This window comes from Seriola dumerili, unplaced genomic scaffold (assembly GCF_002260705.1).
Source record: "Seriola dumerili isolate Sdu_G_001 unplaced genomic scaffold, Sdu_1.0 BDQW01000433.1, whole genome shotgun sequence".
Classification (NCBI taxonomy): domain Eukaryota; kingdom Metazoa; phylum Chordata; class Actinopteri; order Carangiformes; family Carangidae; genus Seriola; species Seriola dumerili.
In genome coordinates this window covers 102,416-124,363 of record NW_019174688.1, presented here as the reverse complement: position 1 = coordinate 124,363, position 21,948 = coordinate 102,416, and the positions used below count along the sequence as shown (strand labels likewise).

Here is a 21,948-nt window from a genome sequence, read left to right as displayed (position 1 = left end):
TACACTACAATGTTATGCTCCCATGAGACATTGGTATTCAGATTAAAAATAGCATATAACTTTTTTATGGTTGTTATATAATCTTTATGACTTTAATGTTAACTGTCCTCAACATTACATACTTTACTTAACTCATGTCCACTAGATGGAGCTGCTTACAAGGCAACTTACACTCAAGTTTCATTGTTCTGAGAACAGGTGTAAACTGTCAGATGCTTTTCCTGCATCAGATGATTACAACCTTAACTGTAGACATTAATCTATGAGTTTCAGTTGACATCCATTAAAATCCCAAGGACTTACAGTTTGAAATAAAGGTTATAATATAACTGAAGTTTAGTTTCTTCTGTTGGTGGAGCATCAAAACACATAATTTCATTCACCATTAACCTGATGGGTTGGAGGAAAGCAGAACAATGAGGAATTATTGGAGAATGTATTATATTCAATAAGCCTGTATGCAAACAACAATCAGCTCGGTAACCATTAAAGTGTCTGCTAATGAAAAGAGGATTTGCAAGAGGTTTGTAAAAAAACTGATTAGGCTAACACTGATAAAAAATATTGCAAGAGATTTGAAATAAAATTAGCATGTAAAAATATATATCTTATTCCACAGGAATAAGGCGGCGACGGAGTCCATCAATGAAACCTTACAAATAGCAGTTGAGAGAGCGTTCCTGGAGCCTTTGACAGTTTGGATTACAATGATCTCCATAGTTCTTGTTTGAGATTAATTCAGTTCTTTCACTGTCACAAACACGACTGCTGAAATCACAACTGATTTCTCAAAATGTGTAGGGAATCTTCTCCCACAGTGAATGGAAGTCTTATTTTATCTGTATAATTTTACTGCTATGAGTCACTGTGCAGTGCACTCTGCACAGGGCCAGAAGATGAGATCTTTAGTAGGTATGCCAGTCCTCCAAGTGGTTCAGCATGTTAAGAGTCTGGAGCAGCTCTGGGTGGAGAAGATTTACCGTCTCATTTTCATGGATATTGTAGATGAAAACACTGAAGGCAGTCAACTGTCTCCGTTCTTAACAAAATGCATAGAGCCATGTCACCTGCAAAAAAACAATCAAAAAAATCAATTGAGCGTAGATACCACATCCTGCAGCGCGTCGTTAGAAGATTGGCGCAGCATCACTAGCAGTCCTAAGTGTTGTTTACCTAATCTCTGGGTTGCGGTGACGCAGGACCTGAGACAGCAGCTCGGAGGTTTGTTGGAAGCAGCGACTCAGTTCATCCAGCTTCTGCTCCATGGAGAGGATACGCTGCTCCAGCTCCCGATAGGAGTTATTCCAGTTGGCACTCAGGTCACACATTATCATCTGCATCTGTCAAAACAGCCACACAATGCAAATGCAAAGATTTTTGTATTCATGATGGAATTTCTGGTAGCGTTTCTAGCAACTGAATTGCAAAGAAGCCAACAGCAACAAATTTCGGTTACTTTTTTTAGCCCTCTGTGCTCGGCCTCGCTGTGGCTTACTTTTTACATCTTACCAAGGAGCTACACTTGAAGACTGGAAAAACCAGGCTTGTTTTCCACATAAATCAATCAACAAAATGCATTTTAAAATTCACAAATTACACACTAGTGCCTCTCACTGGGTAATGCCTTTACATCTTGGCTTTATTCCACATGGAAAACTTTTCTGGGCCTATGAATTCCTGACACAAATGAATCCTGAGACAGTTTATGGAGATTTTTTAACAAGCATTTAATGTGTCTGAACACCTAGTGATAAACAGCAGACCGTAAAATGCTGCGTAATAGTCTATGTAAGTAGTGAGTGTTTTTAGAGGGATCTTTGTCATCTTATTTGGCATTAACCTTTTCCAATGAAATGTGCAAAATATTCCAGTGACAGCTGTCGCTCACCTTAGGGAGGTCCACCATCTCGCTTACGTAATCTCTCAGTTGTCTTTGTTTGAGGCGTAAATGCCGAAATCTGTGCAGACAAAAGGTTCAGTATAGATCTCAGTCATGGAAGTATTTCGCACATATTCACATTTTAATTGCATTATTCCAAATGTTACACTGAGACAACAGAAAGGGAAACAGTTTTAAGTATTTTCATGTCCTAGTGTAAGACAAGTTCTTTGTCCTATTTTCGGGCAAACAGAACAGACAATTCAGAACCCCTGGTTTGTGGAGGAATATCCAGACAACACAGTATTCCACTACTCAAAATGCATGAGTCATTGTGTGTTTGTTATTTTTGTTATGACGTATAAAGGGGGAAATGGCTAAATTTACCATTTACAACAAAAAATGAAATATGGATCAATCAGCATCCAGGTAGACCGTTCTTAACCCCAAGGTGTGGAGGTGCCTCCCGATGGTACTTTCCACAGTGTATTTATAGTGCTTCTGCCCGGTGTAAAGCAGGAAGTACAATCCCTCCACCCAGGCTAACACACACACACACATATAATCCTGTTGTAAGGATAATGACCATACACTTCTGGACTTCCTGTCTCATGCATTTCACTTGTTCATGAAGGAGGAGCCTTGGCTCAATAACAAGAAGATACAATTCAAATAGAAAAACATATAAATGGCAGTGTGTCTAAGAGGATGTATATTCTGTTGTGTTTTACTGTCAAATCATACTTTGAAAAGTAAAACAAAAACTTTGCCTTGAATTCTGTATAATAAAAGGGTGGGCCCTTGTTCACACATGCCCTTCCCACATAAAAGAGTAAAACAAATCTAATTACTAATCTAAATTAGCCATTCAAGCTGTGACTCTGTGGTTATGCATGTTGACACTAAGTTAATGACCCGTAAAATACACATGTAAGGCACACAAACCACCACCCAATCCCTCGCCCAGATACAAATATGCAGACATCCTGCCTGAAGGTATGATTCTGCGAAACAGTAACTCACACTCTGATGGCTTCCAGAAGGCATCTCTGGTGTCTTCTGTGCTCACCGCGGTTGCCCTTTGTCAGGTTTGTGCGATGCAGAAGCCAGCATTCCCTTAGCACGTTAGCAGCAGCGTGGCGGATCTGGTAAAGAGGCAGAAAAATTCAAATAGACTGATCAAACAAGGAAGTTCCAGGAGCAGAAATGTGATGATAAGACTGTCAAGATAAAGTCAATCAAACTTTCAGGCTTGACTGACCAAACCACACAGCGCTTATCTCATTTAAAAATTTTTTTTTTAGACAGAATCTGGTTTATATCTATCATTTTAGTATGGGAAATAAAATCATGAGTCATCTAAGCGAGCTGATTAAATCCAGACAGTCTTTCCTGTTCAGCCCTTTTGCTCTATGATGCTGATTTCAGATAAAACAGAAGTATGAAGGCTTATTTTCACAGAAAGGCTTAATACAAGTCTTTGAAGAACAGGACGTACAGAGTAGAAGCTAGGTTTAGGCATTGCAGGATTTCTCCAGTATCACCTTTTTGCACTTTTCTCTTTGATTCTATTCGTGTCTGTTTGTCTTCCTGCCCAAATCACTGTAACTGCCCTGTGATGATGTCACTCTGCCCCTGTTGAGGGGGTTATTAATAGAGGCTGTCAATGTCTGCATCCAGATGTCTTCCCTTGTTCCCATCAGTGTAAATCTGGACTGCACCAGAAAGCTCAGAAGGATGCACGCACATGCACAAAAACACACACAGGCAGACCAAAACAACCACAAGCAAGGCATAAAGATGCACCGAATGACAGGATGCAGCCACAGAGAGAAAGGAAATGGTTGTATCCTCCAAAGCAGCGTTATCTACCATAGTCAGACACTGCTTTACACTTTGGTGCTAAGCTGTAGCACTGCATATGAAACACACACTGAAACTTCAGATTGTAGGAGCTCTATTGATCTTTACACATTTTTATTCCTAAAACTTTTTTTTTTTTTCTGGCTTTAGGACAATGTTTCCTTGTAAGCTTTCATTTTTCAGACACCTACTTCTTCCCATCAAGAGGTAAACACCACAATGCTGTCCATGGCTACAAACAGAGTAACTCTTCTGCAAGCTACTTCCACACACACTCACAAAAACACACGTAAGCTCAAACAGTTTCCTGCCTATCGCTGCACCAGCCTGAACTGACACAAGTTTCTTTCCTGACAGAGATAAGATTATTTCCTCTGTTTGACGCCTTGAAAAGGCTATAAAGAGGTTGGCAGAGCTCATCTCCCTCCTCTTTTCCCACACTATCCTGTCCTCTGGTGTCTCTTATTTAAGGAAAAAAATAGTTATAAAAAGAGGCAAAAATCAAAACATGCATGTGACATGGAAAGTAGTGACGCTTCCATCTTGACAACTCTATCAGCTTTCTTATTTTTCTTGCTACACTGTAGTAACCTCTGAGGGGGGAGGGTAGTTGGCTGTTTACTAAGTGTTTATACAGGGAAGTTTATTTTATTATGAGATAAATATCACAATAATGCTGAAAAAATAAAAGTTTTCAGCTCATTAAAGGTCTTTCAAATGTAAAAATCACACCGTGTTACATCTATAAATAGTGGACTTTATATTTTATATCTGAATGTCTCTGTGGTACAAGAGAGTCTGTGATGTCATTATGGTTTATTTAGTCACATGACACCACGTCTAAGATGATTGATGATAAAGTATCTGACCTATACTGAGCTGTTAATCTGTTAATAACTGGATGTAAAGACAATCTTTGAATTCTGCCTTATGGTGGTTTCCTACTAATGACCTGAATTGTTTCGTCCCATTCTATACAAATACTGTAACATAGTTTACATATTTTAACTACCAGGCCTTTTCCAGTGTAAAAATGTTTTCGTTTTTGTTTTGTTTTTTTAGTTGAGTTATGTTATTGTTGTCTGGCAATGCAATACAGACTTTTCAAATCATTCTGCACTTACAGCTGTATTACCACGCAATGCTCCAGTTACTTTGACAAAAATATCACAGACATAACCCTTTCAGTCACAGGCCAAAAGCTGCCTTATTATATATCATCTCATTAGCTTTAGCTACAGGTATATAGCGCATTTTCTTTTTTTCAGAATTACCAAAACTATTTGAAAATGATGATTTATTTATGATCTGTGACAGCATATAAACTAAACTCATAAACTCAAATCAAACACACCACTCTGACTCCATTGGTCATTGGTCAACTTCTAGAATGTGAATTATTTACAAAAACATCATAATTAATAATTAAAACTGCCCCCCCCAGGCAGAATGGAACACAGCTAAAGTGTGATGCCCACATGTTCATTAGGTCAGCATAATAACACACAAGCAGGCGTTACAAGTAAGCATGGTGGCTCATTTTGCCAATAAAGATCAGGAGTATTGATATGTTGATTGACAGAGAAATGGATAAACTGGTTCATGTGCAAACCTCACTTAAACTCTGGGCAGGACGGTGGTGTCTCACTGGGATTGATAAATAAGTATTTTCATACATTAATCGAAACCAATAGCTACATGGACGAAAAGAAAAGTACGTTCAGAAATCTTACAGCTCATTTGGAAACAGATACAGCAGTTATGTGGGGTGTATATGTACGTTGTAGTATTTGCTCCAATACATGCAAAAAGTAAGAATGATGCAAATGATTCAAAACAGCTGAATTCCAAAGCAAAGTGGCGCAAAAGTGGCGATGCGTGCACATCCAAAAAGTCATATAGCTGATGAAAAAAAAATTGCTAAACTAACAAAGAACAATCCACATCTTGACAAACAGTTATATTGTTCTGATATTCCAGAGTTTAATAATGTAAACTTTATAAACATTATAATACACTTCTGCTGAGAAAAATATTGCGTTACTCTTACCCTTTTAGAGATCTGGATGTCCAGCATGAAGAAATGCACATGTTTCTCTCCTTTGTTCAACGCCAGCTTCTTGGTAACAACTGCAACCAGCATGGCAGTGCAGGCTACACCCTAAAACCCAACACACACACACACACACACACACACACACACACACACACACACACACACACAGACACACACACACACACACACAGACAGAGAGCTGTTGGCATGGTTACTGATATATTTAACATCTGCCTCAACAAATTCCCAATGATCGAGCAAGACTGATCCAGAATACTGTAGTGACATCAACAAGGCTGAACTCAAGAGAGAGTGATGTAAACTTTTACAGGCGGATTTTAAGCCTGATTTCGTCTGACTCCTCAACAGTGGCTCTGGCGTCTTTTGAGAACTTATTGAGAAAACTGAATGTTGATCTTCATACTTCATATGCTTTCATCCAATAAATCAAAGTTATATTTACACAGAGAGTTCAATGGTTAAACACAGGCCTCTGTGGCACTGCTATAATAGTGCGGGTTTCCTCTGAGAATAGCCTTGTGCTATTGCTGGACAGGGAACTACAGAACGATGGTGAGTATTCGGATGGGCCGCAGAGCAAATCACATCCACATACTCACAGGAATAAAGACATAATAGGACACACAGACAAAACACTGCACAGAACCCATGCACACCATGGATAATGATAAAAGATTAATTAGTGTTTACCTGTTTTCCTCTTTTCAGCTTGCATTAGAAAGAGAGAAGGAAAGAAGGAGAGAGCAACATCAAGCCTGAGCATTAGAAAGCACAAACCAGTTTTAAAAGATAAATTTATCCTTCACTCCAACAGCCATAAAATATCCGTCATTACACCGTCTGTGAAAACCACGGAGGTACAAACTCTTTCCGTGGATCCATCCACACATAGTGATGGGATGCAAACAGTGTTGTCAGCCCCTGAACACAGCTGCAAATTGAGTTATGGCTGGAGTGGAGCAGAAGTGCTGACCGTAGATGCTTTCAGCCATATTACAGGTGTGAGCATCACCCCAGTCACTGGCTCCCAGAACTGCCCTGATGGGAGTAGGAAATTTTTTTCCAAATCATGGGCACAGGTTGGCACACCCTCCTGTTGTAGTGGTGCCAAAGACAATAAACCACCTAAAAATGGATATGGTGGAAAGTTTTCCCTTATAAGGGGGGGGAGGCTTATAAAAACAAGGGAGATGGAGAAAGAGAGAGGGAAAAGATTTGTTTTCCACTTTGTCACAGAGGTGTCTAAACCAGACACATCCAAAACCATGGTGGTGACTCTTATCTGCTGGTAGCAGAATCTAAAGCAGCACAGGTGAGGCAGCTGGCAGCAAACCAATGTCTGTTACCTATTCAAATACACAGCCACTCCTTGCCCCCAGTGACTTCATTTTATTCTACTGTAACTCTTTGTGTTTTATCTCAAATATGATTTCCACATCCCTTTAACCTTCCATCTTTATCTCTGACCTTCCCTTCCACCTCTCCTTCAGCCATAATCTTGCCATTCCTCTGCATTGCCATAAAAACTGCAATCTTATCTTGATGTCATTGTGCTCCTATGCACAGAATAAAACTAATGTGAAGTGACTGTGATGCTTTCTCCACTTTCACTCTGGGATACTTATTTCTTTTATTTTAAGATGAGATAAACAAGTAATCTAAATTTAACCTCTCATGTGACATATCTCCACAAGATATGACGAGGAAGAAAGTCAGTGAGCGCAGCAGAACAGTGTCATCACCAGGCAGAAACATCACCCTCCATACAGATGTTGTGTGTGGGCTGCACAGCGCCCACTGCATGCTTGACAGATTCCCTCTCTCAGTCTTTTCGTGTGAGTGCCTGGTACCGCCAAGGTCCTGCAGAGGCACCGTCCATTAATTTACAGCTGTGATCTAAATCACACACACAAGGGAATGAAAGCATGCAGGTCTGTCAGCACCGCTAGGGTGTGCAGCTGGGCAGAAAGGCTCCAATGTGTCCAAGATAACTAGTGGAATAGAGCAGAACAGGCCTGGGTGGAACACAAGAGGCGCAGGAGAGAAGTTAACCAAACTGGACTGAACATGATATGAAATGGGAAAAATTAAATAGGAAAACGGGGGAAGAGTTGCTGCAATGGAACATAGCAGGAACAGAGGGGAGTGAAACAGACCAAAGAGGATGATATGGAACAGTGTGGAACAGAAAAGAGCAGAACAATTAGGAACAGAACAGAGGACAATAAAACAGAACAAATCAGAACAGAATATACTGGGGAGGAAGTGAACGGAACAAAATAGACTGAGATATATCAGAATACAACGGAATCAAAAGTAACCAAATGGAATGAAATGAGGCAAATCAGAACATTAGATTTGAGCAGAGCAGATTGGAATAGACCAGGGAAGAGTAGAAGACAGAACAGAACAGAGAAGAAATGGAATAAAAGTAAAAGTAAGGGGAAAGTTCCCCCCTACAGAGAGAGAGAGAGAGAGAGCACAGCACAACAAAATGAAAGGAGCAGCAACAGAACATCTTGTGTTTGTGCATTATCAGGCTGCTCATGCACACAGAGAAATGTGAGCTGGTTTGGTTAAGAACAATTGCAGAAGTGAAACAAGCTGAGCGCCATTTCTGTTAAAGCTGTTGTGCTAGCTAAATCATTTTCTGATAAAGGGAAAAACAACCACTTGAAATGAAGTAATATAACAAGTGTTGTGTGTTTTATTACTTCAATATGAACACAACTGCATGTAATTCCTTTACCACGTGAACAAAATTGATTTTAAAACCTTTGTATTTCTCGATGAATCAAAAAAGAGCAAAAATTCTTCAGTGTCTTAAATATGACATTTTTTCAACAAGCAAAGCCAACCTAGTTACCATGACTCCAGTGAAGAGACACACCGCCTTGCCACAGCTGGTGGAGGGCGACACATCCCCATAGCCCACTGTGAGGAAGGTGATGGCTATGAGCCACAGGGCTGTGTCCATGTGGCCTGTTGATACGCTGGTCTGTCTGCTGGTCTGTCTGCAGGGAGGAGAAAGCGGAGACTGAGACTGTGACAAAATGTGTGAAATGCATTCTAATGGACCCCACTGTAGTTAGACGACATTCTTAACATAAACTAACCAGAATGAACTTTTACATAAGCCCATCCACCTTAAATCTAAACATTCAATACCATTTTCAATCTCTGTATACATAACAATGTTTTAATTGAACGTAACCATTTTAAGTTTGTAAGCAATTGTCGATTTCCAGAGGTATTACCATGAAAAATCTGCTCTATTGAAATAAATAAATAAATATGAATTCATTATTGATTAAGTAACTTTACATGTACATATACGAGCAGGTGATACAAATAAACTCTTCTTCATAATTTTATATTGCAATATCTATGCGGTAGATGTCTCGATTTTGTTAGTTTTCTAGAAAGATCTATATCCATACATTATGTTCCAATGAGATAGCTGACAAATTAAGGTGCCTAACTATACTGATGCAAAAATCTTGTGAGGATCTAATTTTACCAGGAGACAGCCGAAGACCTAATATAACCATATATATTAAAATATTAACTTCCGCAAACAGTATGGCAAAAACTCTGACAGTAGATAAATGTATATAAATTCATTGTCTATATCGTAATATCACCCCTCCCAATCCATATGTTAAATTGTGTGCTTGCCTATAGACAAATTTCACATTTGTGCGTGTTCAGCTGATCTACTGTGCACTGGCTTAAAGACTCCATAGGTTACTCTAGCAGTCAATTGGAACACAACAGATTCTCCCTGTAATGTCCTGTAATGAATACCAAATGACACAGTGCTTTCAAGGAACCTTCTTTTGATTGCAGTTATATATAAGTTCCTTCCTTGGAAATTTAAAGCTGCCTAAACAAAACTCATTAGTCTGTGAAGCAGTTTAAAACTCAAACTTTAAAACTCTGTGAAACTTAACGTGTTAGATACAGTGATAAATGAAACACCCGTTTCCTGTGCAGAGTCTTCTACGTTTGATAAAGGTGTTTTCCGTAAATCAAACAGCGCTGATGCTCTACACCACTTGGGAAGTTATGAAATGGGTATCAGTGTAAACTTGTAAAACATTGTAAAGCACAAGTCCAATGTACACTTGGCAAGCCACACAAAGCGGTCAGTCAGTGTGCAAGTGTTCATCTGTCTCCTGGATGTGGCAGTCAACTAGTATAGAAAATGGCTGGTGTAAGGGTTCAGTTTTAAAACATTTGGTGTTTTTATCCGCTATCAATCAAAAGCTCTTTTATTACTTCTGGCAAATCAAAACATTCGAGAGTGAGACATGTGAAAGTGAAGGCAAAACCTCCCATTAAGGTTCAGATGAACAGATGACCTCACACTGTTCAAACAGCCAAACAGAATGCAGAGCATCAGGCTGACGTTTAGTTGGCTCACGTATTAAGAGAGACTTGTTAGAGTAACAAAATAGAATGTGATTATCAAATCAGTTATTGGACATCCATTTTGCATGGGAAAACAAATTGACCATCAAAGTCTGTGTGTGGTGTGGAGAGAGAGAGAGAGAAAGTGAGAGAGAGAGTGAGAGAGAGAGAGAGAGAAAGTGAGAGAGAGAGAGAGAGAGAGAGAGAGTACTATGAACAAACATTTTTTAAGATATCAATATTTCAAAAGTTCTATTCACTATTTTGCACAAAACAGTGAATAGAGCCTGATAACTGAGAGCCTGACAAAGTCTTCCACAGAAAGAGAAAAACATAGTTTGCTCAACGAATTTGTTTCTATTTTGATTCACTGGAAAAATTTACTTAATTTGCTCATTCCATGACAACTAATAGTTAAAGGTGCCTTTTATAAAGGACATAATGTTAATGTTAAAACTAATGGCCCTAGAGATTATTATGGAAAGCAAACAACTGGCATTCTTTCAGAGTTAACATTTTCTAGTTGCTGAGTCCAGTCAATATTTGTTGAGCAGGAACAACTCTCTCCTAAAAGGAGATGACGATACGCCCAAGCAAAGATTACGTGTCAAAGTCAAATTCATTTTATTTCATTATTCTGCCAACAGTTCTTAGTCAAAAATACACCTAATTTCTTAGCGTAGCACAAAGGGTGGAGACAGGGGGCTACGGCTTGTTTGACTCTGTTCTACCAGCACCTCTAACTGTGCCAATAAATAGTCCTATAAAACCACAATGTGTCATTTTACCTTTACCTTTCAGAGAGAATCACACTATGCCTGCTTATGGTCTTTATGCCATGCTAAGCTAAGCTAACTGTCTGCTGGCTGTAGTTTCATATGTACTGTACAGAAATGAGAGAGGATTCAGTCTTCTCATTTAACTCTCTGCAAGAAGGAGAGTAAGTATATCTCTGTTCCTGTCTTTTCTTTAGTGAATGGACAACCTGTTTTATGTCTGAAAATAGTCATTAGTGTTGTTTTGTTTTTTTGTTTTTTTTGTTGTTTACTTTACTTCTCAACATTATATCAGTATGATTTATGAATTACAGTATATTTCAAGGTAGACTGCTCATTGAAGGCTTTCCAGTTTAAAACAATCCCTTTTTTTTTTTTGATGGATTTTCTTCAAAATATGAACGGGCAATCTCCAAGGTTGGTGTAAGTGCTCACTGTATGTGACTCTTATTTGCAAAGATGTTATGGTGTAATTATAATGTTTAGTATGCACAACCTGTGGTATATCATACCAGTTTTTTGCAAGTAGTTAGACTCCTAACTTATAACTCCACAATCTTTGGATCAGTACATCTGTATTGATTACTTACATGCAGTTCTCTTTCCCTACCTCTCACACAGAGTAAGCATCCAGGACGCAGTGAGCCAGAAGAAGAGGATGAAGACCAGCAGCGCGCGTGCCGGGTGTTTGTTCATCAGTACCTTGAGCACAAAGCGGAAAGTGAAGTTGATGTTGTTGAGCGAGCCGATGCTCCGATAGGAGGCACTCAGCAGCACTTTGCTGTGCAGCAGGATGGCTCTGTGCACCAAGTACAAGCGGAGGAACATCAGCACTGATAACAGCAGCTCCATGTCCACCAGGACGTCGTTGTGATGGTTGGAAACACAGAGCGGAGCTGTAGAAGAGGAGTTGACATGGGGGCCCACCTTCCAGTATGTGCCAACAGGATGGATGGAACAGACCAACAGCTCCAGAGTGATCACAAGAACCCTGTGGCTGGTCATGGCAATACGCCAGTCCAACTGGTTGTGGTCATTGACGAACAGCTGAAAGATGGAAGATAACAGTAAAGACAGAGAGTGAGAGAAGATGGAAATCATGATAGAAGTTGGAGATGGAAATCATTAAAAATACAGTCACATCTTAATGTTAATATGTAAAGTTTGGAAATCATCTTGTCTAAATCATCCTTATCAGGATGTGAACAAACAAACAAAGCTCTCTTTCCTCTCGCTAGCTTCAACTTCATCTCTCATTTTCCTACGATACTAATTGATGACATTATTAAAGGTGCTCCCTGCTTTGCTGCACCTGTTGATGAGCTATTTTTATTAAACTTAGTAATAATAATTCTGTCTGGACAAAACGAAAGAACATCTTATCAATTTATTTGTTACATAACACGGAAGAAACGGTTTAAGAAAAATGCAGATACATAGTGCTCTACACTACACTGTGTTTGAAAAGGGCTGTGATAAGAAAATTTTTTTTTAAGCCTCAAAAGATAAGAATGTTAAACTGCAGATGTCCACTAGCTATCTCGGGGGGAAACTCGTATGCTAGTTTACATTAGTAATTCAGCCATCACTGTGTAGCTCCATTGCACTTCAGTTTGTTCAAGAAAGTAAAGGAAATTAAGCAGGTCACGATTCTCAAGAATTTCTACTCTCCCATTCATTTATAAAAACTTTATCCTTGCTCCTCTGATTGAGACATCGTGATGTTCTTGCACAATTTAGTTTGTCACTTCTGACACCAAAGCATTAAAGCTACACTAGGTATCGCTGAACACTGAATGTGTGTTAGTCTCCACCCTAAACCTGCCCTCCCTTATCTCCCCTACACACTTGGAATGGACCCCTCTTGTATCAGACACACATGACTTGCAACCAAACAGAAAACCCTGTAGGTTAGAGTACAAACCCAGGAGCCCAACCACAACGATAAAAGAAACCATGAATCCTGCCGCGTAGCTCAGTATACTCTCCATACACAGTATTTTTTGCACTTGTTGCTGTACTTTATTGAATACTCATGCTGTGAGTGTGTGTGAGAGCAAATGAAAAAATGTTTACTCTGTTTAATTTCAACCAAATCCCTTCATATACAGTGGGGTCCAAAAGTCTGAGACCACTTTCCCATTCCCGTGAATGGCAGCGAGCCATATGGATTGGAAAAATATTGCAGCTGCAACATTGTGCATGCCTGTGTGGGCTGAGGTTTTTGTCCAGGATTTTTTTACGCATACAGCAAATAAAACACAGATAATCAGTGTTGAGGCTACCATCAGTGGACCGAGAGGTCCTTCTAAAACAATTGCCCTCAAGTATCTCTAACAAAGTATCATTCTAACCAAGCTAATTTGGAGCAAACACTACTGGTATAACTAAGACTACCGCCTCGCAGTCATATGCCTCCGCCGACCTGTCAAGTTGCAGTTTACATTCTTGTCTTGTCCAGGCTCATATGATGTATGCAGTGAAGACCTTTTAACCCAGCAGCACAAAAGAGCTATGCAATCAACACAGTTTCAAGTTGGGCACCCAAGATTAGTGTCATCAAGTCGGTTTCCGACCAAATGTGAAATATGGTCACAATTTCGCCTTCTGCTCCTGAGTTGTGGCATTGAGTAATGGTCAGAAAGGTGTTTTTGTGATGTCACAGGGAAGTTCACCTTTGACCTTTTTGGATACAAAATCACTTCATCATTTTATCCTATTGGATATTTGTGTAAATGTGTCATAATTAGTGTATGAATTCTTGAGTTATGGCCAACAGTGTGTTTTGTGAGGTCACAGTGACCTCGACCTTTGACTCTTGACCACCAACTTCTGATCATTTCATCTTTGAGTCCAAGAGGAAATTTCTGTCAGATTAATGATATATCGAGTTCACAAGAATGGGATGGACATGAGGTCACGGTGATCTTGACCTTTGACCTTTGACCACCAGAATTGCATGAGTTCATCCTTGAATCCAAGTAAACGTTTGTGCCAATTTGAAGACAGAAAGTGATGTACAAAATAATGAAATTCGAGCCCTGAAGATCAACAATGCACCTGCACATGACTGATGGACACAAAGGGGAAAAAGCAAACTCACCCTGATGTCCTTATAATGGAAAGCTATAATGAAGATGAGCAGACACCCAGTGGACAGGCTGATTGAACAGTTGATGATTAAGTCGATGTTTGAACCCTGGGAAGGAAACGAACACAAGGGAGATAAGGCATAAAATGATGGCTCTCTAGGAACAGTTGATTAAAGGATGTTCTCCATTAACAAGGTTTTTGTGGTAATGACTGCGGTACTGGAATATCCAAATCAAGTACAAGTGTTTATTATATTATATGAGGAGAGGTGAGATTACATTTAAAGATTACTAAAATAAAAAGTTTAAAACAGACAGGGACTTGGTAACATATGGTCCTGCAGACCAATATGACCTCCTGACTGTCAGCACATGCCTGTGAAAAGATTAGTCAGTCAGTCAGTTAGTTAGTTAAATCATTACATATACATTTCAAGCATTTCATGTGTTTATGTGCAAATGTTTAAGTAAAATTCGCCTCCATTACAGCAACTAAACTACTTTCATTACATGTATCATTATTGCTAAAGGAGGCGGAGAAAAAACTAAACATAAGACACATAATGTAATGCATTTATGCAGAAACACCAGCAACCGGAAATGAAACGATACGCTTCCTGCAGCACAGCAATAAAAGCATTTTTAAGGGTTTCTGTCCACTGAACTTTTAATTTGAAATGATTACAGGAAATGTGGAGTTTGTATTAACACATAATGCAGTAACTTTAAACCAGATGGGAGCGACTGAAAACGAGGCTCCCTACAAACCGAAAAGATCAATTCTACATATCAAACAGAGAGAGTTAAAAATAAAGACCCGCCTCTAATAAACGTCTGTTACCCTCTGGAGTTGAGGTAAATAAAGGCTAAACTGTCGTGGATCACAGAAGGAGGCTGTGCGCTGTGTGAGGGACAAAATAAGAAAGATATTCTGTCACTTCTAACTTTCTGTCTAAGCGATCATTTTACAGTAAATATAACTGAAATCACAGCAAAGTCTTGGTATTCAATCTATGTGTTTGTTGATTTTTGACAAACATCTTGGTTATAGAATCAGGATTTGATCATAGGCGGTCCAGACACATACTAGGATTTGACCTAGTCTTGTTTTGTTTTCCCTCCCATTGCAGCAGCCATTTACCCCCAGCTGCGTGGCCAGATCAACGAAGAGGAGTAGCTCAACTGCAAGGACAGATGCCTCACCAGCTTCCCACCCAAGTGCAACTGTGCTGCCAACTGTGCCAAGCATTAAACGTAAGTCTCGTCACTGGTGGTAAAGTGCTTCTTCATCTGTTGGCACCATTTAGGTACCCCAGTCAGTGTGCAACCTTAACTTACTCAAGCATGTACCTTTAGTTCACACAGAATTGGCACAAAAATTTGGTCAAATTATATCAAAAGGACTTAATTAGTTTCTGAAACATGTAGGCCTAGTTGATTATTCGATTAGACAATCAACAGAAAATGAACAACAATTTTAATGCAAAACAAATGTGAACATTCACTATTTTCAGCTTCCCATGGTGTTCTTTGCAGTTTAACATCACTGTAAATTAAACACTCTTGAGTTTTGGTCTGCTTTGCAGACAATGCTATATTTCAATATGCATTTTGTTTTATTTTATCGATGAAACAGTCATAATAATTCACAGATTAATCAAAAATGTATAGTTGGTTGCAGACCTAACCACCTTGTACCCCTTTTGGGTACATACATGTTAAGATACATTCATGAACAATGCAATTTTCAGTATAGAAACTATACATCTTCTGTACTTCTGTCTTTTAGTGTGCTATCAATCCTACCAATGCTACCAGTCGATCCCTCTCTAATCTGTGATGCTCTCAAAAGTGTGTTAACCATTTTTTCTTTATAACAAAGGTTAAATGTCAGAGATTTCCTTTTTCATAAAAGATCATTTGGAGCGAGTTCAAATGGAATATTCTGCCGGTTGTGTTATAACAGCAAAACGGTTGGCTGCTCTAATTCTTGCCTCTCTTTTTTTTTCTTTTTCTTTTTTTTTTTACAGAACTCAGGCCTAATGAAACTGGAATTACTGATTCTGTAATGTACTCCAAAAAAGTCACTCAATTACAGTAATGAGAGTGCTTGTACTTAAACACTTTTCATTCCAGGGAACTGACAGCAGGAGACACAGACACTGATGGTTTGTCTCTAATTGTCTTATATGTTGTCACAAACTGAATTAAGAAATAAGCACAGGCCTCTGCCATATACCACCTTGGTCTCAGCAGGTTAAAGAGCTACACCCTTTATTCATGCATCCCAGTGTAACTGATGCAACGTCAGTGGAAGTTTTTAACGGGACGTGCAGTTTAATGTGGTTTACAGTTAAAAAGATAATTGCAAACTTTCAAACTTGAGGAAACTTGCGCGTGTAGGTGGTATGGTGTGACGTCCGTTGGCAAAGTACGTCGTTTTCCAGTTTCTCCCGTAGCATCCACATCATGTCTGTATTTCGTCCAGGGCTAATTAGAAGACTCCACAAAAGCTCAACATTTCACCACATTCCATAACAGAGAGTTCAGCAACATGTTTCTTGCCTTTTCCTGTTGGAAACAGTCATTTCAAGCCCGGTGAACCTAATTTGGGTTAACCTTAACACGGATTGTTTCTCATAGTCTTGGACGGACAATGAGCCACCGTAACCAGGACAGGCCACCCAAGGCATAGCAAAAAAAATAAAAAAATAAAATAAAAGACTGAATCCAATGGTCTGTTTTGTATGTTCCGAGATAAATAAATACTTTCCAAAGCAATAATACGTGCATCTGACTTCAGTTTTCTAATTTGGTGGTTTAGTCAGGGTGGTTTCATTTGCTTTCAACTAGATTTTTGTGCTATAGATCACTCATGGATCTAGAGGTGTCCTCTAATAAACTTATGAATTCACTTATAATAACCAAAAAGATTATTATACTTGTGTAGTGGGACAGTTGCAGGAAAAGAGATGTCACGGAGGGTAAAGCATTTGCAGGTCTGGTTAATAACAACCAAAAGCTGCATGAGGTGACTTCACTACCTACAGCATACATATGGAGATGCTAAGAATATTACAGTAAGAGTGACTCTTACCATAACAGTCACTGCATCAGACAATGTTTGTGATTTCAGGTAGACTGTGTACAGGACAGGTGTGGCTGACCAGCTGTCAGAGAGGAGCAAAAACCAGCGGATCTCTAGCCCTCAAAGACAACATGTGAGTAGAATACCACTTTACGTCACTCTGTAGAACAGGTTTTCCGTCCTACTGCTTTTCTTTCTAAGTAGCTAGTTAGTTAATGGTTAACTGCAGTGTCTCAGCAGCCCTCCAGGGAATTTACTGGGATTGAGAACCACTCTCCTACAGGAATAGGATCTTCAGGAGGAGGCCAGTTGTTCATGCCCACTAATCACTATAGCAGCTCATTTCTATAATTCCTGCTCTCTGAAAAGTCATTGGTGAAATAACCGGGGTATCATACACAGTTTTGGTTGTCATGGCTCAGTTCCAATTATGGACACTGTGCTTTTGTGCTTGTTTTGGCTTGATGTTTATGGGACGTGGCTAGCTCATATGAAGTAAGTTGTGTGTTTCATCTCGTGGTTTATGAGCCAAACGTACAATAATACACAGAATGGTGTATTTGGGGTGACTTGTAACATGTTGCAAACAGTGAAGTTACAGATGATGTAGCATGGGCTGGTTTGTGCTAATTTGCATGTGTGTCAGAAACTGTATGTAAGCCAGGTTTCCATGTGTGGGTGATATACAACCACATTGCAGCATTCAGTCTAAAGAAAAGTCGACTGTCAACTGTCATTTTACACAATACGTGGGCCACAACACTTAAAATAGATTCAGATTGATGTTCAGAACTTATTTTATTTTTTTATATGTATTTGACTATATTGCTACAGTATGTAATTGGTTGCTCTGAGTTTAAAGCCATTAATTTACTTATCCAATATTAAATTTCCTTCATGATACATATTTTTTCTAACTTAAAAATTAAACTGTAAAATAAAGGGCAAATAATAGATAACACATAGAACATATAATTTCACCGGTAAAACAAGACAGAAGGACACAGCCTGACAACTGCAGACGGAAAATGCAGTGACGAGGTGAGATGGCAGGTCTGGCTGGGGTGGATGCTTTTTAAGATTATATGCAAAGGTGTGGTAATAGTTCCTGTATCATACATTTAATGGAGGGATGTTCCAAAACTGTAAAGCCTGTCTGACCAAAAGATGTTGCCTCTTAGGTCTGATCTGACAAAGCTACCCTGCAACCCACAGTCAATAGAGCTCATCAAAATGATCCACTTTACCTCTTGTTCAAACATCTAGGAATAATTCTTTTAAAAATTGGACATTGTGCTCGACTTGTTAGCCTCAATGTGTGGATATTGTTCTGGATTGAAGTGATGAAGTCATTCCAGGAAAGTCGTCAGAGAGTTGCAGAAAAGAGGACATGAGGTTGCATCCAGGTCAAAGTGCACACTCCTGGCTCTAGCCCAGCCGAACTCAAGACATAGAGACTTTTAGACTGGCCATGCAAACACTCTAATTATACACTAAATGATGTGGAAAGATAGCCTGAAGTACTGTGAGCAATCTCGCTGCAGGGGAAGAGGTGAAATGTGGAAAAACGTTCCATAAATAGCCCTGTTTTCGTGCATAACCATGAAAAGGTATGCTTAAAATATAACTATGTAGACTGGCGTTAACTTTGATAGGGCAGCTCCAAAATATCCTGCAGCATACTTTAAAATGCTTTTAAAAATAAAAAGCAATAATTCTATTTTGCACCACCGGCCACAGCAGAGATGCTGTGTTTTGTTAAGACAGCCCCTGTGTGACCAAAAGTCATGTCAGTCCACGGGGTGGGGGTGGGGGTGGGTGGGGTCACAGGTCACACTCATGACTCATCACATGATGTTTAAAGATGAATGCTGACAATAGTTGTACAATCTATGGTTAAATCAGCAAGGCAGCCTCTTCAAAATAATACACTTTAACTGCAGCAGAGAACACTTTTCCAGTGCATCAGCATTTCCATGGTACCGAAGCCGATGCCTGTTGTTAGGAATGGACAGACAACACCTGTTCTTGGTTCATATTTGTAAACTGGAATAGTAATGTCATACTCGTGCCAGCACTGTTAATTTCACAACCAGTGTTTCTCCAGGTTCAACTCCCTGAACGCAGCAGCCATAGTTTTTGAAGGTTAGGCCATATTTCCATAGGTTTCTCAAAAGATTGGGAGTTAGTAATGTGGGGCTCTTTGACACCGTAATCAATCACTGACTTCACAGCATGGAGGTGGTCTGATGTTTTGCGGCATGCATGAGAACTTTTTTCCACATGTGGAACTGGCGTGTGCTGTAGGAAGTCAGGGGGAGTTAATAATTTGTTGATTGTGTGGCCTGGCATTGTTATCCACTGAGATCTGCATGTTAATGTCATGAGGCTGTGCTACCAAATAGTGTGTCTGGAAATGGACTAACTAATCAGTAGGTCAGGGAGGTTCAAAGCCCAGGTGCAGATTCTGCTGTTATGCTGCATGGGTCCTGTGCTGTCTGCTAATCAAGGAGGTTGTTATGACAACAAATACAGCCAGTTGTGTAAGGGTGTTTTTTTTCTACACCAATTATGGTCAATCTAGTTACTGAAATATGTCAGGAGTAAAAGACAACATGATTTAATATCAATCTGTTGATTTTGTATGTATCTGTTCTATCATGGTCTCATAATTGATCACTAGAAACTGCTACACGAGTTGAAGGAGAGTTGAGAGGTTGCCTCACAGCAGCAGCAGCGCAGTTGTTAACAGGCTTTGGTGCCACTGCATGATTCTCAAAGCAAGAAGATGATGATTTGTACATTATTTGATCATTTCATGATGAGTTCAAGGGCCAACAGTAAAATGTTTTAACCAGCTGTCCAGAGCAACGTGAATGTGATGTTGATGTCAAAGATTTAACTGCTTTACAGAACATGCACTGCTGTGTAAATGGTCTAAAGATGCAAATGCAAATGCAGATGTGCGCTGACTTAAACCCTTTTCAACATTTGCCAAAAGGTCATGTGTCACTACAGCTCATATGATTTGTGAAATTGACGTCATAAAGAGAGTTGTGGTGTAAACATGGAGATGCAAGGTTGTATTGCTAGAGCTTTAGCCTAAATGTCACATTTCAAACGTTTCCAATCTATTTCTTTCTGATTAGTAGTCTGATTTGATCATTCATACACAAGCCAAGACATTAGTGTGGTTAATTTCTTAAACCTACCGGTTTATAAATGAAGGGACACAGCTCGGCGTGGATTATCATGAGCAGTATCCCGAGCAGAGCGGTCCCCAAAGCCAACGCGCAAAGGCGCTTTTTATCCTCTAATAAAACCTTTCTGTCTCGCAGTCTGTGGAGGTCGTCCCCTTCCATAAGGGTTGTCCGCTTCCCGGGAAGTGACAGCGGCACGGATACTTCTGCCGAGTCCCCGCCGTTTCGACTGATCAAGCCATCGCAATTTACACAGTCCACTTTGGAGTCGCCGTGCAGGCTGCGGTTTGTCATCTCCATCTCCAGAGCGCACAGGAGACGGCCGCCAGTCCCTCTCTCCCTGTCGTCGCTCTCCGCTGCTCCGTCCTCTGTCTGTCCGGTCTCCGCTTTGCTTCCCTCCCAAGTTGGGGAAGGCATAGTCCGATGGGCGCACTGTATACCAGGCCCTTCTCTCGTTTGTTGCTCATCGAAGTAGCGGGTTTACCAAAGCACTCGGTCCCTAATACACCCTCACCTTAACACACCTACCAACCGGCGCGGCGTGATTACGCGCACTGATGTCCCCTGGACACTGCAGCGGGCTGTGTGCTCTTATTTGCTTGGCTTATTATTTTAGGAGTGTGCGTCAGTCTGCCGCAAATGAATTCTTTGCGTGCTGTGTGTGTGTGTGTGTGTGTGTGTGTGTGTGTGTGTGTGTGTGTGTGTGTGTGTGTGTGTGTGTGTGTGTGTGTTTGTGTATGTGTGTATGTATGTATGTGTGTGTGTGTGTGTGTCTGCGTCTGTGCCTGGTGCGCTCCCAAACGTATTAAAGCGCAGGAATTAAATTGCAGGTTCGCTGTTTTTATACTGTTTTACAGTGAACCTGATGTTGTTGTATGTTTTTCTTCGTGTGAATTGGATCAGTCTGATCAGATAAAATGCAACTTTGGTAGAAAAACTCATTTAGAAAGAGCTTCAAAGAAGTGTGTTATTTATCAGGGAACAAGCCACAGAAAGCCTTGTTTTCCTTCTATGAAAAATAGATACATGAATGAATAAGGCAAACTATGAAAATAGAAAAGATTATGTATCCTCAATGAACCTCAAGGTTTTTATTTTATTTTTGGTAACACACTGCAACAATGGTGTTCCTCAATAGCTACAGTGGGACATCTGGTGGTTGAATAACTGACTTGTCGTGGTGTACTCGAAATATTCTTCGGGGTTCACTGAGACTGGCAATGACTTATGACTTTCGTGGCTTCTACTCTGTAGTCATCCATTTTAAACGTGATTTTATAGGTGTTTTTTGGTGCTCTGTCTCTAGTCTTTCTTAATTATACCTGTAAATATGCCTACTTTACTTTTCATTGTTTAATGGTATCTGTGTTTTGGCAATCTGAGTAGCCAAGATGCCCTTTCATTTCCTTCAAGTGAATTCAAAAGGTAATTCCACCGTAGGCCAAACAAAAAGTAACACACAAACTCTTCCCTCACCCTATTTACCAGGCCTGTTAAAGGAGGAACAGCGTCATGACCTTGGGCTAAATGACGCACCCAGCACACAAGAGTCCTTCCGCT

The 21,948-nt window shown here is 39.9% G+C and overlaps 1 protein-coding gene across 5 annotated transcripts; it reads right to left on the bottom strand.

The window, feature by feature from the left end:
- Nucleotides 1-741: 741 nt before the first annotated feature.
- kcnn4 (potassium calcium-activated channel subfamily N member 4) lies at nt 742-20,980 on the bottom strand. Of its 5 annotated transcripts, XM_022761936.1 has the most exons (11): nt 20,401-20,980; nt 14,112-14,207; nt 11,936-12,055; nt 11,619-11,710; nt 8,686-8,833; nt 6,510-6,527; nt 5,793-5,903; nt 2,903-3,024; nt 1,889-1,958; nt 1,174-1,340; nt 742-1,067 (listed from the first exon to the last, which is right to left on the bottom strand). In XM_022761936.1, exons 1-11 carry the CDS (start codon nt 20,803-20,805, stop codon nt 1,064-1,066), a joined length of 1,353 nt encoding a protein of 450 aa, XP_022617657.1. In that variant the 5' UTR covers nt 20,806-20,980; the 3' UTR covers nt 742-1,063. The 5 variants fall into 5 exon arrangements, with proteins under 5 accessions (XP_022617657.1, XP_022617653.1, XP_022617654.1 ...); XM_022761932.1 differs by having other exon boundaries at nt 11,619-12,055; XM_022761933.1 differs by having other exon boundaries at nt 1,174-1,334; nt 11,619-12,055.
- Between the last annotated feature and the right edge of the window lie 968 nt (nt 20,981-21,948).

Excerpts from the sequence above, each read along its gene's own strand:
- kcnn4 (XM_022761932.1), bottom strand. The coding sequence starts at position 20,805 with ATGCCTTCCCCAACTTGGGAGGGAAGCAAAGCGGAGACCGGACAGACA. Across the intron at positions 14,208-20,400 it reads GTCCCTTCATTTATAAACCG|GGTTCAAACATCGACTTAAT; the intron begins GTAGGTTTAAGA and ends TTTCCTTCCCAG. Across the intron at positions 1,959-2,902 it reads CTTCTGGAAGCCATCAGAGT|ATTTCGGCATTTACGCCTCA; the intron begins GTGAGTTACTGT and ends TTGTCTGCACAG.